Genomic DNA, 15,768 nt, shown 5'->3' with positions numbered 1-15,768 from the left:
GACGTTCGAACCCGAGCCATCACCCCCGACATGTACCCCTCCTCCAACGGCGGATGATGCGTCACCCTCAGCGGAACGCATAGACCCCCCTCCCTGGTATACTCCTTCTATCTGAGGGGACCTCTCCACCAAAATGGCATCCGCCATAAAAACTGGCACAGGTTCCGTCTCCGACACACCAGTTTCACTCTTACCAGCATCAATGGAAACGTCCTTCCCGAGTTCTACCCTCATCTTTTTTCTTGACGGAGATTCATCCCCATTAGAGGACTCATCTACGAGATGATAGGCCAGTCGAGAGGAGATCCCATCCCTTACAACCATATCTCGAGATGAGTCTCTCACCCGTACAGGCTGAGCACGACCCCCTCGAACGCTCTCCTCCAAGGTAAATTGCATCCCCGCCGATGAGATGGCTTGGCGAAAGGCAGGGACTGGGACCCTTTTCCTAGAAGCCCTACGACATGTCACCACGAGGGGCCGTATTAATAAACAACGACAAATAGCCAAAGGTCAAAACAAAAGATAACATTTACCGGATGGAGCCTTCGGCCCAAAGCATTTAATAAAAGAAGGCCAACCTCGAGTCTCCACCGCGTAAGGAAGCAAACGGTCCACCCAGTCCTCTATACCAATGACGGTACGGGGTGTACGCCTCGCAACTGCAAAAAGAAAGTTACAAATGAATACCAAGTTGGAAAGGACAAAAGTAGATAACAAGTACCAATACCTACGATTGTTATTCCACCGCTCAGGGAATCCAGCAAAGTCCGACACAAGATGCTCGGTTTTAACGATGAAGTATTTATGCCAAAATTTGCGGCTCGCACGATCGTCTGTTCTGACCACCAACCCCTCGGTCCCACGATGTATCAAATGAATCATGGTTCCCCTATGAAAACTAGGGGAAAACAAATGCAAGAGGTGGCGAAGGTCAACTTCGCCCCCTGCTAACTCCGCGTACTTCGTCAATACTAAAAATATCTTGTATGTATACAGAGAGAGTTGTGCCGGGCAGAACCGGCAGAATTCCTCCGTAAACGGAAGAAGGGGAATGAATGTCCTATCACGAGGGGATATTTGTAAAAAGCACAATACCCCGACCTATGGACTTTCACGAGGTCCCTCCCAGCCGGAACCATCTCAACATGGGAGGGAATGTTATACGTAGATCGGAGGTCATCTATGTGAGCCCGCTCGATCTCAGAAATCACCGGAGTAGGAGAAGGAACAGGCTCTTTAAGGAAATCATTCTGAGACATGGGGTTTCTCGGTAGTATCTCCTCCACAGTGGGGAGGTTGTCCCCTTCCTCTACCGTCACATCCTCACCACCAGGGGGAGGCGCTATAGAAAGTGGGGTGGCGTCAGAAACCTCTTCGAGGGAACGATGTGTTTTAGGCATCTCGATGGCAGATGGTATATTAATAAAACAAAGAACGATGAACGGAAGAAGGAGAAGAGAAAGATCACGAAAGTAGAGCTGAAGATGTAGAAGGAGATGGCCAAAGAAGATAACACATACACTGGAAAGGAAATGTTCAAAAGTTCTTGAAAGAACCAAACTTTCATCTATTTATAAGGTTTGGATGGTGCCGGAATCGAAGCAAAAAGGCTGTCAATGGCACCAAAATCGAAGCGGCAAGCTAATTGGTCTCTGCCTCGGGAAGGCGCGCAATGATGACGCACGTGAGAGTGGTGTCATTTCCCAATGTGATACACTATCTGGAATACCGTAGATTGCGCCGCTCTTTCGACTATCGATTAAACTGGTATGATCTAACCGCCAAATTTGGTAACGGATAGGGGCGACATCCGCTTATCAAGGACACACAGGGCCGCGACCTCGACAAGCGAAGGGACTAACTGTATGGGTCCAAATCTGGCCACCACGACCATTACCGAGTAGGATGAGGAACGAGGGTATCATGATGCACCGTCTGAGGTTCGTCGTGGTAGAAGGTAACGACTGAGGGCGATCAGTCGATACATAACATCCACGACAATGTACATCTAGTTGGAGACAGTAAAAATATGCTTTTCGAATATTCTCTATGTTGTACTTTTTAAGATTTTTTGGGAGATTGTCCCTTATAAATAGGAAGGGGATGTAACGAAAAAGGGGGAGAACACTTTTGTAAAGGAATCATCTAAGATTGAAATAAAGAACAAGTCTTTTTTATCGGAGAAAATCCTAAAATTCCCCAATCATCCCACACTTATTCTCCCTTACACCGATTGCATCTGTGACGATTCGACTTATGCATTTAAGTCTTCGTATTTATGAGCTTTTATTGGATTTGAATAGACAAATTATATCTTTCTATCTTGTTTGCCCATTTCATCATTTGATCTAGATTTTATTGTGCTCGACTAAGATTAACCCCATCCTTATTATTAGTTATTTTAATCAAAAAGATTTTGACATCTTTTGGTCAAACAATATGCACTTTTACCAATAGACCAAAATCCTGGTACCCCCTTTGCTGCAATAACTTGGATTTTCATCACTAAAGAGTGAAGTCGTTCTTTAATGGACGGGACAACCTGCGCGAGACAAGTAAAGATTTTCAATTTATATGACCATCATATTCACACATCATAAGTACGGTTGGTGTCCTACCTTAAAGCTAACCCATTAAGCAAGAGTGAGCTGATACAAATATGTCTAGTACATACGCCAACTTAGATGCGACTTCTAAAATTTCTTTTAGCAACACCTCAGAGTGAAAAACTGGAAAAAGTCTATCAGAAGAGAGTGCCAATTCGGACAACAAGCTAAGACTAGTATCACCTAATTAGCAAACAAAACTCAGAACTTTCCACTCAAGGCAACACTGAATTTTTGCCACTACAAAAATTAACTACATGCATCTTCAGCAGTAAAAGTACAAGTTAATTCACTAGTACATTAAGTTAGTTTCACAAGAAAGAGGTTAGAGATAAACTTAAGTAGCATTTGGCAGGTTTGCTTGCATGTTAGATATGTTCTGGATCCTTCAAGTACCATATTCAATAAAAGTCTCCCATCACTGTTGGATGTCTTTGGCAGCTGCTGTGAATTGAAACATTAAGACAGATGTCCTGCTCAAACCCCTAATGAAAAGCTCAAGAAGTTGCTACGACATCCCAGCGCCATATAGTCCCATCTTCACAGCAGCTAAGTATGGTGCTGAAGAAAAAAGACATTGATTAATTAATGCACAGATTGCGAAAGAACATACAGAAGAAGCAATTAAAGTGTTCTTGGATATTAACCTCCCATCAAAAGACATGGCAGTCTGTCTAATTGGAGATTTAGATTGAACATGAGATAACCTGCAAAAATGAAGCACAAACACTTGAAATCCAAATCATAAATGAGAAGGATCAGAAACTAGGTAGGGGTGCATGGATAGAGATCAACCTTGCAATCATAGCTGGTGGACTGGTTTGTAGTTCCCAGACAAAGATCTTGCCTTCCCTATTCCCTGTTAAATGTAAGGTGAAAGGGTTCATTCCAGTACAAGCTTGGAAGGAAACTTGCAAGGAGAAACATAGCATGCATGCAGACCGCTCATCTGTAGTTTTCGCGTTGTATCTAATTCTCAAATTTTCATAATCTTGATTCCAGATGGTCACAAGTTACTAATCTCCAACCTCAGCAACAACATGGTGTTGCACGAGCAGTAAATTCTTTAGTAGAAACAATGATGACAAACGCTCATTAAGTCGGGACATGCAATATTTTGATTAACACTTCATATTACCTATAGCTGCTGCTTTGTAGTGGAAATCACATGAAAACTTGATAAACCAAATATCACACTCTGGGACGGGATACTTTTGAAGGATGTCAACTGTGCCCTAAAATTAGAGCAATATACATTAGGAAGTTGTGTGTCAATGTTTAATATAGTTATCAAAAAGAGATTCCAGGATCATGATTTCTAACCTCTCCAGGAGACTGTTCTTTCATCTTTGGTTCCCATAATACAATTTCATTGTCAACACTCTGAGTTCCGACAAATTTAATGGATCAGTACAGGTAAAAATATGACAACAATATATTAAAAAAAGAGAACAAATCATCAAACAATTAACATGTCATTTCCAACTTGAGGTAGACATCTCGAAGGTTAAAAAAAAAGTAATTCAAGCTAGCCTTTGATTTTAAAGAGGTTCTCAGGTTTTCCGATTTTCCCTCTCTTGTTAAGGGGAAAGGAAGCTAATGCCAATCAAGAATTCATATAGCAGAACAGTTAGAGAAAAGAAAGAAAGAACTCAGGTCATGAGCAGGTCATGCTATTCACCTTGGACAAGATAAAATCACCAAGCCATCTGGTACAGTCAACATAGTTGGAATGAACTGATGCGATGAATATCTGAAATGATAAAGAGGGGGTTACAGCAAGCAAAAGTTACCCAATAAAACTTTCAGAAGAAAAAAAAAAAAGCGGAGAAGGTGAGAAGCTACAAGAAGAATACTCACTGGAAACTGTACATATTTTGTGGGAAACTTGGAAGGAAGATCAGTCCAAGTAAACGATTTCTCCACATATGTCCAGAATTCTGCAACAAGAAGGTCATCAGAAAAGAATTGCTAGCTTAAATTGATGTTACATTTTAGTTTTCAAATTTGAAACCACTGAGCATAAATGGAATAGATGATGCAAGACAAATCTGATCCACAACCAACTCTGCATCCTCCTACCAGGAACAGTAGATTATTCGCTGATACATATGACCATATATGGGTAGTAAAGTAGTCTAGGTGACAAGCATTCTCAACACCAGAATATGCAATGTCTAGGAGAACTGCATGCTGACTCATATTTCCTTCTAGGTAGTTGCTGCATTTCTTGGCGCATTTATAACAAGCAAATCTTTGACTTATTGACATCATTTTCACACTTGTCACAGAAACAAAGATATCCTCATGGAAATATCTCTTAATTACTATACATTGGGGTGCAAGTCATTAGTTTAGCACCTCCCAGAAGTCGTGCCAGGATCAGAGAATATAGGTGAGATCATCAAATTTGGAAAAAGTACAGGAACACATCAACAACAATATTAATACCATTAGGAAGGTTCAGGACAAACCTTGAGAACAAAAACAATCACAAGTTGTTCCTCTAGAGATCACTCTTTTTTAATTCTTTTTCAATGTTCTAGTAGATTGATGACATTCCTTTAGTCGTCTATCATATGTCATTTCAACAATCTATAGGAAAATGAAAATGACTACATATTTACCTTTCATTGACCAGATCTTAACAGTATTATCCATTCCACAGCTAGCAATACGATATATGTCAGAAGGATGGAAGTCCTACAACCATCAAAAACCAGCTGATATGCTCAACATCCTAGTTCCCAGTATTCTTGACAATAGATGTGAAAGACATTACTTTGTTACCAGCTCCATCCTTGGAGTGGGACTGCAGTAAATACAGTAACTTACCACACTGAGTACTTCATTCCGGTGACCCCCAGCACCAGCAAATATCAAAATGCATATTCCAGTATGAACATTCCACAAGCGAACAGATTCATCCTGGCCAAATCTCGATGATAAAAATATGCCATATGAAACAGTTCCAAAATTGATCTTTATTCTACATGCATCTTGCAACAGTGCAAGAAGTAACCCATTTAAGAGAAATAAAATTTCCTCGTGGAAGAAGAAATAAGACAAAAAGAAGGATACTTGAGGTACATACTTTGCTGGCAGATACTACAAGAGATGGTTTCAGGACTTGAGTCCTAATTTCATTTATGGAGTCTCCATGTCCCACAAAGCTCTGTTCAATCATAAACAAGTAAATGGAAAAAGGTGAATAGGCATATGCTATTAAGTTAACATGTAACTAGTTTCAAAAGCTTCTTCATTTTTCAAACTTGTATTGTTTGACTGGATATCACTTAACATGGATTGAATCATGGAGGAAAACTTAACTTGCTTATATCACAATGGGAGGACAGTGGGAGACGACTCAGAGCATTTCCCGGTTGTTATGGGTTATACCAAGAATCTACGCTCAGCCCGTTTCACTGGCACACCATATTCAAGGGAGGTTTCATGGTGTATGTTATTCACCGACGACATAGTTCTGGTTGATGAGACGCGAGGCGGTGTTAACGACAGGCTGGGGGTTTGGAAATATACCCTTGAGTCTAAGGGTTTCAAGTTGAGCAGGACTAAGACAGAGTTTCTGGAGTGCAAGTTCAGCGTCGAGTCGGGGGAAGTGCGCATGGACGTGAGGCTTGGATCACAGGTCATCCACAAAAGAAGTAGTTTTAAGTACCTGGGGTCAATTATCTAGGGGAACGGAGAGATCAACAAGGACGTCACACACCGATAGGGGTGGGGTGGATAAAATGGAGTTAGCATCAAGAGTCCTGTGTGACAAGAAAGTATCACCGTTACTCAAAGGTAAGTTCTATAGAGCTATGGTTAGACCAGCTATGTTGTATGGGATAGAGTGTTGGCCGGTTAAGAACTCTCATATCCAGAAGATGAAAGTGGTAGAAATGAGGATGTTAAGGTGGATGTGCGACCATACTAGGATGGATAAGATTAGGAATGAAGTTTTAGGGAGAAGGTAGGCGTGCCTCCTATAGATGACAAGATGCGGGAAGCGAAGCTCAGATAGTTCGGGCACGTGCGGAGGAGAAACCCTGATGCTCCGGTGAAGAGGTGCGACAGTTTGGTCTTGGCGGGTTCGAGAAGAGGTAGAGGGCACCTAAGAAGTATTGGGGAGAAGTGATTAGACAGGACATGGCATTGCTGCAGACTTCCGAGGACATGACCCTTGTTAGGAAAGTATGGAGGTCGAGCATTAGGGTTGTAGGTTAGGACGTCGTCGGGTTCGGGGTGAGGCTAGTTCGATAGGGTTGGCCTTAGACTACTAGTGATTAATGTTGTGTTCACACTATCCTTCCGTATTTCATAGCATCGGGGCTTATTTTCTGATTTTGTTATTGGATTTCAACTATTTTCTAGTTCCTATGATGCTGTGGTTATTCATTTGGTTTCTGTTTGATGGTACTAATATATTGTCCCTTTCCTACTCTTCTCGTCTTTTCCGTCTTCTTGAACTGAGGATCTTTCGGAAACAACCTATCTACTCCTTCGGGGTAGGGGTAAAATTTGCGTACACACTACCCTATTTTACTGGGTCGTTGTGGTTGTTGTGGTTGTTGTTGTTGTATCACAATGAATAAGATGGATTGGATCATGGAGGAGAAGAAATATATTACCAATCAGATAAAAATTAATTAGATGGATGTTATGATCATTTGCAGAAATTCACTCAAAAATTAAACAAGCAGCTAGTCTTCTTTAACCATGTAAACGTGCAAGCCAAAGTTTCATGTACAAGACCTTGTGTATCTTCTCATTGCCAGCATCAATAACACGGAGAATTCCATTTATTCCTCCAGCCACTATGAATGGACTCCCATCAATATTGCAAGCCCAACTTACAGTGTAAAAGGATTCATCTTTCTGATCTACAAAGCACATGGAAAGGCCAAAAGCTTTTTAAGCATACAAATCACATATGTAAAGTATAAATGCAGCAACAGAGAACTTGCAACTTCTTACATCTTCATCAATATAAGACTGCAGCACAGCAATAACACCACCCTCCAGACATTGGTAAACAGTCACCTGACAAGCCAACAGAAAAATTGAAGACTTGAGTCTGAGCTATCACTATTGGCATGCAATGGATAAATATCATGAAGCTAGCATTCCTATTCTTCTATTATTGTTTATCTTCTTTCAATTTCCCTAATTTTTAACAATTCTCAGATGGCATAATCTACACTAAGAAAAGACACCTCATTTACACAAGCATGCAGCCTCTCCAAATTCTGAATTTATTTTAAGCAATAAAAGATTGCCTCATGCATAACTCTCAAGTTGAACAGAAATACAACAAGTTTTATAATTCCATCATTCTCACGTTGATAAGAAATTATACAAGATTTCTAGATTACAGGCAATTCTAATAATCATTATCTTTGGCATGAACAAAGGGGTTATATTAGAAAGGTAAAGCGATAGGAAAATATTTGCAATCTGTAGAACATGTGGCACTCTGAAAATACGGAGAAACAAAAGAACCAATCAACAGTTACTGTGTATAAGGTAAGCGTGAGCTAAAAGCAGGCATAACAATCCTAATTAAATAAGAAGTTTTCAGCAATGAGTTTAACATTTTTGCTTCTAAGCATTAAAAAATGAATGTGTGGGGGAGGTTGGGGTCCTCCGTTCTCGAGCCTTCAATATTAAAGTAACTTGCAGAGAAACATCTGGCACATTTAATTGAAATGAAAAAGAGAGAGCATTATTGAACTTGAGGTTTTAACAAATAGGCAAAATGACCAAGATGGAAAAAAGATTGATGCTTTTCTATCTAAACATTGCACCTTCTCCCACATAACAGTCAACAAGCAGTAAAGGCCGAAGCACACTCGTTAGTTTTCATGTACTTCTCATCCCTAAGTGAAAAGAAGAAGGTGAGTTAAATCCTAGATAATTTTCCAGCAACACAATAAGCTTCAATACCAAACTAGTGGGATTCAACTATAAGAATGCTCTATATCCATTGGGGTATGCAATTACTCGTAAAAGATTCGGCTTTAAGGAAAATTAGGGCTTATTTAACTTACACCGCTGAGCCGAGAAAAACAAAATAGGAGGTTACCCCAAAAAAATAAGAGAAAACAAAAAACAGAGAGGAAGAGGAATAGTACTCGATTTCCGCCGACGGTAGCAAAGACATTGAAGTAGCGAGAGTCGATGAAGTTGAAGACGACGGCGTATAACGGACGTTTGCCTTCTTGGAGTCTGTTAGTGACTCTGTAATCTTTTTTCTTTGATGGCGTTAACGATCCCACCACCGGCTCGCACCCTATTGGTATCCTCGCCATCACTCCTCAACTGAGTCGTGAGTGAGCCTTTGTGAGCAGTAAAAACCACGTTTTTGTGTTTCCGCCAGACACGGCGCACCAACACTTCCTTCTCTTCTTACAACAACAATTATACCCCTCTGTCGCTGGGCGTCCACTATTTCCTTGGATAAATGAGAAAAATGAGGTAAAAAAAACCTTTTGAAGTCCTGAGTAACAATATAGGACATTAATAAAAAAAAAAATATGTAATTAAAGGGGTTTGGGGGTAAGATTAAAAATAATAAAAATTATGGGTAAATATTAAAATTTTCAAAAATTTTAAACCATACCCATTTAAATTATTTCAAATTTTTATTTCCCTCTTCTTTCTCCTCTTTACTTCTTCTTCTCCTTCTATCTTCTTTCTTCTTTTCTTCCTCGTACTTCTTCCTAACTTTCTTCTTTCTCTTCAACTTTTGTTGATGTTGATGTTGATGTTGCTGGTTCGTCTGTGTCATCTTCTTCTTCTTCTTTCCCTCTTCATCTCATTTTCTTCAAGTGGTTTAAAATATACGAGTGAAAAAATATGAAATTTTACAAAGTAAATATTTTATAAAATACCCTCGAGATATTTTGAGACATCCCCATAAATGAATATTCTGCTGAAACATCACATCTCCCAGGAAGAGATTTGAAATATCCATCGGGATATTTCTTTTGCTTCATTTTTTTTAGTGTTGTTCTCATTGATCTTTTTTCCACAGATGTTTCAAACGTCCCCACTAAGGGTGTACAAATGAAACCGATAGACCGCACCAACCCGATAATATGAGTCAAATCGAGAAAAAAATCCGACTATGGTTTGGTGTTGAAAAAAAAAATCCAACCATATTTTGCTTGGTTTGGTTTTAACTAAAAAAAGTCAAACCGAAACCAAATCAACCCGACATTATATGTATAGAAGTTTTAAATATATTTAATACATAAAAAAAATTATTGTAGTGTAGTTTATAAATATTTCTTAAGCTTTTTCATAGTTTTATCTTTTCACGTATTATTTCAAGCTTGGATTTATAATTTTTGGATGCTCCAATAAGTTTTATAGTTCATAAATGTTAGTAACTCAAATAAATCCTAAACCAATATCAAATCAATACTTATGTTAATAAAAGACATTCAATTAATTGTACTATGAATGAAAATAGTAGTAGATATCTATTTTTTAGTTTTTCCGTGGTTTAGATAAAATACATAACTTATTTTTCTTTTAGTGTTTAGTCATGTAAATAATAGTACTTATTAGTCGTACTTATTTTAGCAACTTATTAGTAATTTTAAATTATGTTTGTTTTTATTATGGCTTATTAATAATACTTATTTTATGCGATTTTATTATCTTTATTATTGAATATTTTAGTACAATGCCACGACTCATCCCATATTTATGTTATTTTATTGAAAAACACCTTATACACAGAGGCGTATCCAGGATTTTAATATCATGGGTGCACTATTATCTTTAAGATAGATATTTGGTTCCTGTTTGGTTCCATTATATAAAATTTTGTGATGGCGGCAAGTTGACGAGCAAACTATATTAATACTATATCTGCAAAAAATATCATTCACTTTATAATTGTCCTCGACGAGTTTTTATTGAAAACAATCAATAATAACATCATTACTTACAGTTATAAATATCTCACGTTCTACATAGCACATAAAACAATCATTCAAAAAAGTTTTTAAAAGTGGCGCTTAATATTAAGTAGGGGTTTTCCTGCTTTGAATCCATTGAGAGCCTCAGAGCCGAGAGAGACGAGTCATGAGTACTTTGCTTTTAGGGATTTCAAAGTATTTGTACTCAAAAGAATGATTAGGAGAAGAAAATAAAAAAGACGTAGGCAAAAGGGATTATTTTTTTAAAGTAAAAAAATGTATTTGTTTGTTAATTGAAAAGAAAGAAAATGCATAGGGATATGTTGTTAATTGAAATGGGTGTGAGAAATTGAGAATTTATTTATTGTAATTAATTATAAAAGAAATTAATCAAAAAAATTGTATGGGGATCGAACCCCTGACCTTGGGGACAAAAAGGAGATAAGAGGGGCACTTAGTCACCAATGCACCAAACAATCACTTACAACTTGTTTGGATGGTTATTACCCATTGTATCATATCGTATTGTTACTTCAAATACAATGTTTGTTTTGATTGTTACTTAAATTTTATTGTATCGTATCGTTAAATTCGTCATTACATAACGACGAAATGTACCACTTTATGTAACAGCCGATTTGGTGTGGTCGCGTCGTTACCTTGTCCTTTTCTCTAATTCTCACCCTCTATTATTATTAAATTATTTTATTTTATAATTTATCCTACCTTTTTATATAGTAATTGTACATTGTATCATAATTTTTCTTTATAATATTGCACGTTTATTCTTCATATTGCTGGTGCGTGATATCATGAAACGATAGCAAACGACACAATCTATCCAAACATTGTATTTATCAAATAATAGGGTGGCCACAAATATATTTAAACACATAATTGAAAAAATTAGTGTTTTATACATAGCATAGGGAGGGGAGCATGGGTGCATGTACCCCACCTCCCTCCACATAAATCCGTCTCTGCTTATATAGTTCTATCTTACTAGGATTAAAGAAATATTTGGAGCAAAAATTCTATATTTTGTGCTATGAAGACTTTATGAGAAAAAATCCGAAAAAATCGAGAAAACCCGAAATTGAAAAATCTGACTTTTATTGGTTTGGTTTGGTCATTAGATTTAATAACCCGATAGAATTGGTTTGGTTTGGCAATTAGAAAATTCGAACCAACCCGACCTATGTACATCCCTAGTCCCCACAGATATGTGTAGATGTTTGAAACATGTCTCAGAAGATGTTTGAAACATTTCTCTAAATATTTAAAATATCTTTCCTAAATGTTTGAGGATTAGGAGTGGCGGGGGATAGAGAAGAGTGTTGCGAGATGGAGGAACAAGGGGAGGAGGAGGAGTGGCGGGAGGAGGAGGAGTAGGGGAGGGGGGAGAGAGAGAGGAGGAATAGGGGGTGGAGGGGGTGACTTTTTTGTAAATAAATTTTTTTTGGGGGGTTTTAAAAATTATGTCATTAACCCTAATTACAAAAATGTCTCTTGTGCCCCATTCTTAACACTTTTGTCTTAAAATTTGATATAAATTTTGAAGTGTCTTAAAAATTTAATTCCCCCCTCCTTCCTTCGTTAGTCTTTTAATGGAAGTAGTAAATCTTTATTTGATTGTCAAAAATCACTTATCGAAAAATCCAAATCATACAAGTTCCTTACTTTTTTATCCAAAAGCAAGTCCTAATTGAAAACCATTAAGGGCTCGTTTAGCAGATAGATAAGAATAATATTGAATATAGTATATTAGTAATGCGGATATTAATTATAACGTTAATTATGTCTATAATATAATAGTTATGCTGAAATTATTTCTTGTCGACTGTATGGTTTGATGTATTAAAATCACATGCATTGCATAATTTCTTTTAGAAAATTATTTGTCTATTAAAATACCTTCCAAATTCTTTAGGGATAATTACATTAATTAAGTCTATATAACTTGTGCAAATGTTGATCCAAAACGATGTGGCCATGGAGCAATTGGCTTCACAGGAGAGGAAGAGGAAGAATCCCACGATTGTAGAGAAAAGTATTCTAATTTTCAGAAAAGGAATTGCGGGTTTTTAGCATTTTTCTGTTAAATATGATATTTTAATAGAAGGGATGAATTGAAAGAATTTAATATTAGAAAATGGGATGGGAAAAAAAATTAGAAAGGCAAATTTATCAACATGTATCTTATTTACATTAATGAAAAACAGGTAAAAAATCAAGCATAAAATTTGAAGGAGCAATTTTATCTTTAACTAAGCTTATACATGTATTAATAACTTTGGTATTGCTAATACCATGGTTTGCTATGTATTAGCTATACATATGATAATACCAAATAGGGTGTGTAATTAATGCTTGAAAAAGTGGTAAATTATCGATTGATTTTTTAAATTGGACAAGTAAAAGTGCACATCTATTTTTAATATAGTGAACAAATAAACTTGGACGGAGGGAGCAGCAAATATAAGAATTAAGGAATCAGAACTTCTTTATCAAATGATAGATTGAATTTCATGAGATTATCCTTTAATCAACTTGAAGATTATCCCAAATGATGATGGATTTAACATACAACATATTTAAGGTTGATTTGGTTATTTTGGCAACATTTGCTTCATGCCTGGGGTTGTCTTTTACAGTTTACTTCATGTGAGAAATTCTAATATTGCTGAAGCTTACGCAATTAGAGAGACTGAAACTACAAAAGGTATACAGTATGAAAGAAGGAACATAACAGAACACGTTGAATTTAATTGACACAAACTTTTTTATATATATAGGGCCATTGGCTTAATAGCTAGTGTATATAATTGTAAAAATATCAAGCCAGTTTTCGGATTGGTCATTCAAAAATAGCCAGCGTTTGCCAAGTTATTGAAAAATAGCCACTATTTTGCTGCAACAGAGACCGGTCCAGCAAAATGTACTGGAGTTCGGTGCACCTGTGTATGAACTTCCAGCATATTATGCTGGAACTCCAACACGCGGAAAGTTTCAGCATAATATACTGGAGATTCGAGCACTTGTGTATGAACTTCCAGCATATTATACTGGACCGGTATACTTTGCTGGAACTCCAGTATATTATGTTGGAGTTCCAGTATACTTTTGCTGGAACTCCAGTATAATATGCTGGAGGTCCAGTATATTTATGCTGGAGCTCCAGTATAATATACAAGAGTATTTTCCGGATTTTGAATAGTATTTTCGTTCAAATTTATCTTTACATGAAAAATGGCTAAATTTCGATTACTTTTGAAAGTGTGACTATTTTTGAATGACCACTTGTAAATCTAGTTATTTTTTAATTTCTCCCTATATAATTTGCTAAAACCAATTAAAATATACTTATATTATTAACAAATTTACTACATCTTCGGCATATATATATTTTTGCTGTAATTTTATTAATTAAATTGATATAAAAATAGAAAGAATTTTACACTACCATTGTACATAATATTTTAATCCTTTAACAAAATACTCAGCTAAATTTTCAACAATTAAAAGGAGCAGTCTTGGCAAGATATTTTGCTCCTCCTAGTAACGCACGAGATACTTGGCACCACTTGACAAAATAGAGCTTATCGACTTGTTGGGCAATTTGGCATGGCTTCTAATATCCTCCAACTCCACCATGTCCGCACTCTCCCTACAATTCATCCAATTTCTAAAATTCTAATATCACAACCACTCACAAATCATATCCATGTAAAGCAGTTCACTATCAAATGCACTTCCAATCCCACACCTGAGTCTTCAGACCCCAACTTCCTGAGTCCCACACCAACCTCAGAAACAACAATCAGCCCAGAAAAATTCCCAATAGAGAAACGAAGAAAGTCAGAGATAATTCGCGATAGGAAATCAAGAACTGGGCTTGTGAAGCAGGATCCACCAAACTTTGAGATTGGATGGAAGAGAACAAAGCCTATTAATTTGGAGAAGCCTGTAGGATATGTGATAATGGATTTTTTGGAGAAATTGGAGGAGTTGATGGCTAGAGATTTTGGGTCGACAGTATTGTTGGCTAAAGTGGGAGAAATAGTGGCAGAAAGAGCTAGAGAAGAAGCAGAAGTGTTAAGGGAAGAAGGGAAAGTTGAAGATAGAATGGTGACAGAATTGTCCAGAGTCTTGAAGTTGATGGAGATGGATTTGGCTATGGTTAGTGCTGCAGTGAAAGAAGAGACACTGAATGAGAGACTTGAACAAGCTAGGGCGCGTTGCAGGCAAGCAATTCTTGTTGCTAATTCTTTTTGAAAGATTTTGCTAATGGGAAGCTCAAATCTTCTTTAATGTTGTGTAATAGTAACTACCAGCAAGTAGTACAAGAAATCGTTCTACGGAGAAATCATTATAAAAGCAATTTTCTGTAATGGATTAACTGACTAAAAATAGAATTGTTTCGCCAGTCGGATGAAACCACTTCTTATAGAAGAATTATAGTGCATTCAAGTGTTTAATTTACAGTATTGAACTAGCAAAACCTTCCTCCTCCTTTCCCCCCTTGCTCTTTCCCCTCCTCAACAAGCTCCCTCTGGGGTTAAGAATGTGGATGATAATTGCATTAACAGAATACTGTTTTAAACACACGGGCATGCAAGACTTTCTTCTCACCAAAAAAAGAAAAAAGAAATCAAATATTTATCATTTTATCTGGTATCAGAAGGACATAACTATTGCAAGAACAAACTAGCATCTCCTTGAAAGTTAGATGTGTGTTACTGATAGACCTTACCTGTAAGAAAAGACTTAAAAGAGACAAATTGGCTGCAGTATCAAATCCACGTATAAATATTGTACTCAAGTTGCCACAATTGGCAATGAATAAATTTCGATAAAGAACAATACATGATTGGGTGGAAAGACACGGTAAAGAAATGTTATTACAAAGCTGTTAAATCACTTCATATTTGTTTCATTCAGAAGATATGAGAAAAGAGTAACAATTGCATTTTATAGGTTTGTTTTGACGATGAAAATAAGCAGAGAGCTCAACGGTCTACACTTGGAACCCTTTTGCATTACTCCAGCTAGGATTTCTCATTCTGCTTAAAACTACAGGCAGACCAATCTGCGCTGTTTTCTTTTTCTCCATGTGGATATATACCTTACTGGCTATGGTGTTTTCACAATTGTTCCATTAACATAAGGTTTGAACCAAATGGTCTGAAATGTTAGCATTGGACAAGAAGACTAGCTACAAAATG

The 15,768-nt window shown here is 37.1% G+C and overlaps 2 protein-coding genes across 3 annotated transcripts; one reads left to right on the top strand and one right to left on the bottom strand.

Annotated features, from left to right (window-relative positions):
- Positions 1-2,725: 2,725 nt before the first annotated feature.
- LOC104220020 (polycomb group protein FIE1) lies at positions 2,726-9,073 on the bottom strand. Its single transcript, XM_009770812.2, has 13 exons — positions 8,747-9,073; positions 7,590-7,655; positions 7,368-7,490; positions 5,704-5,784; positions 5,445-5,537; positions 5,237-5,312; positions 4,470-4,549; positions 4,291-4,362; positions 3,933-3,992; positions 3,748-3,844; positions 3,405-3,468; positions 3,257-3,316; positions 2,726-3,170 (listed from the first exon to the last, which is right to left on the bottom strand). The coding sequence occupies exons 1-13, from the start codon at positions 8,921-8,923 to the stop codon at positions 3,107-3,109; spliced, it is 1,113 nt and encodes a 370-aa protein (XP_009769114.1). The 5' UTR covers positions 8,924-9,073; the 3' UTR covers positions 2,726-3,106.
- A 5,026-nt stretch (positions 9,074-14,099) lies between these two features.
- Positions 14,100-15,675, top strand: LOC104220021 (protein CHLORORESPIRATORY REDUCTION 41, chloroplastic). Of its 2 annotated transcripts, none has more exons than XM_070150598.1 (2): positions 14,100-14,787; positions 15,521-15,614. In XM_070150598.1, the coding sequence occupies exons 1-2, from the start codon at positions 14,168-14,170 to the stop codon at positions 15,612-15,614; spliced, it is 714 nt and encodes a 237-aa protein (XP_070006699.1). In that variant the 5' UTR covers positions 14,100-14,167. The 2 variants fall into 2 exon arrangements, with proteins under 2 accessions (XP_070006699.1, XP_009769115.2); XM_009770813.2 differs by having other exon boundaries at positions 14,101-14,787; positions 15,548-15,675.
- Positions 15,676-15,768: the final 93 nt, after the last annotated feature.

The sequence above is a fragment of the Nicotiana sylvestris genome, chromosome 7 (assembly GCF_000393655.2).
Source record: "Nicotiana sylvestris chromosome 7, ASM39365v2, whole genome shotgun sequence".
NCBI classification, from domain to species: domain Eukaryota; kingdom Viridiplantae; phylum Streptophyta; class Magnoliopsida; order Solanales; family Solanaceae; genus Nicotiana; species Nicotiana sylvestris.
This window is presented reverse-complemented; position numbering and strand designations above follow the sequence as displayed.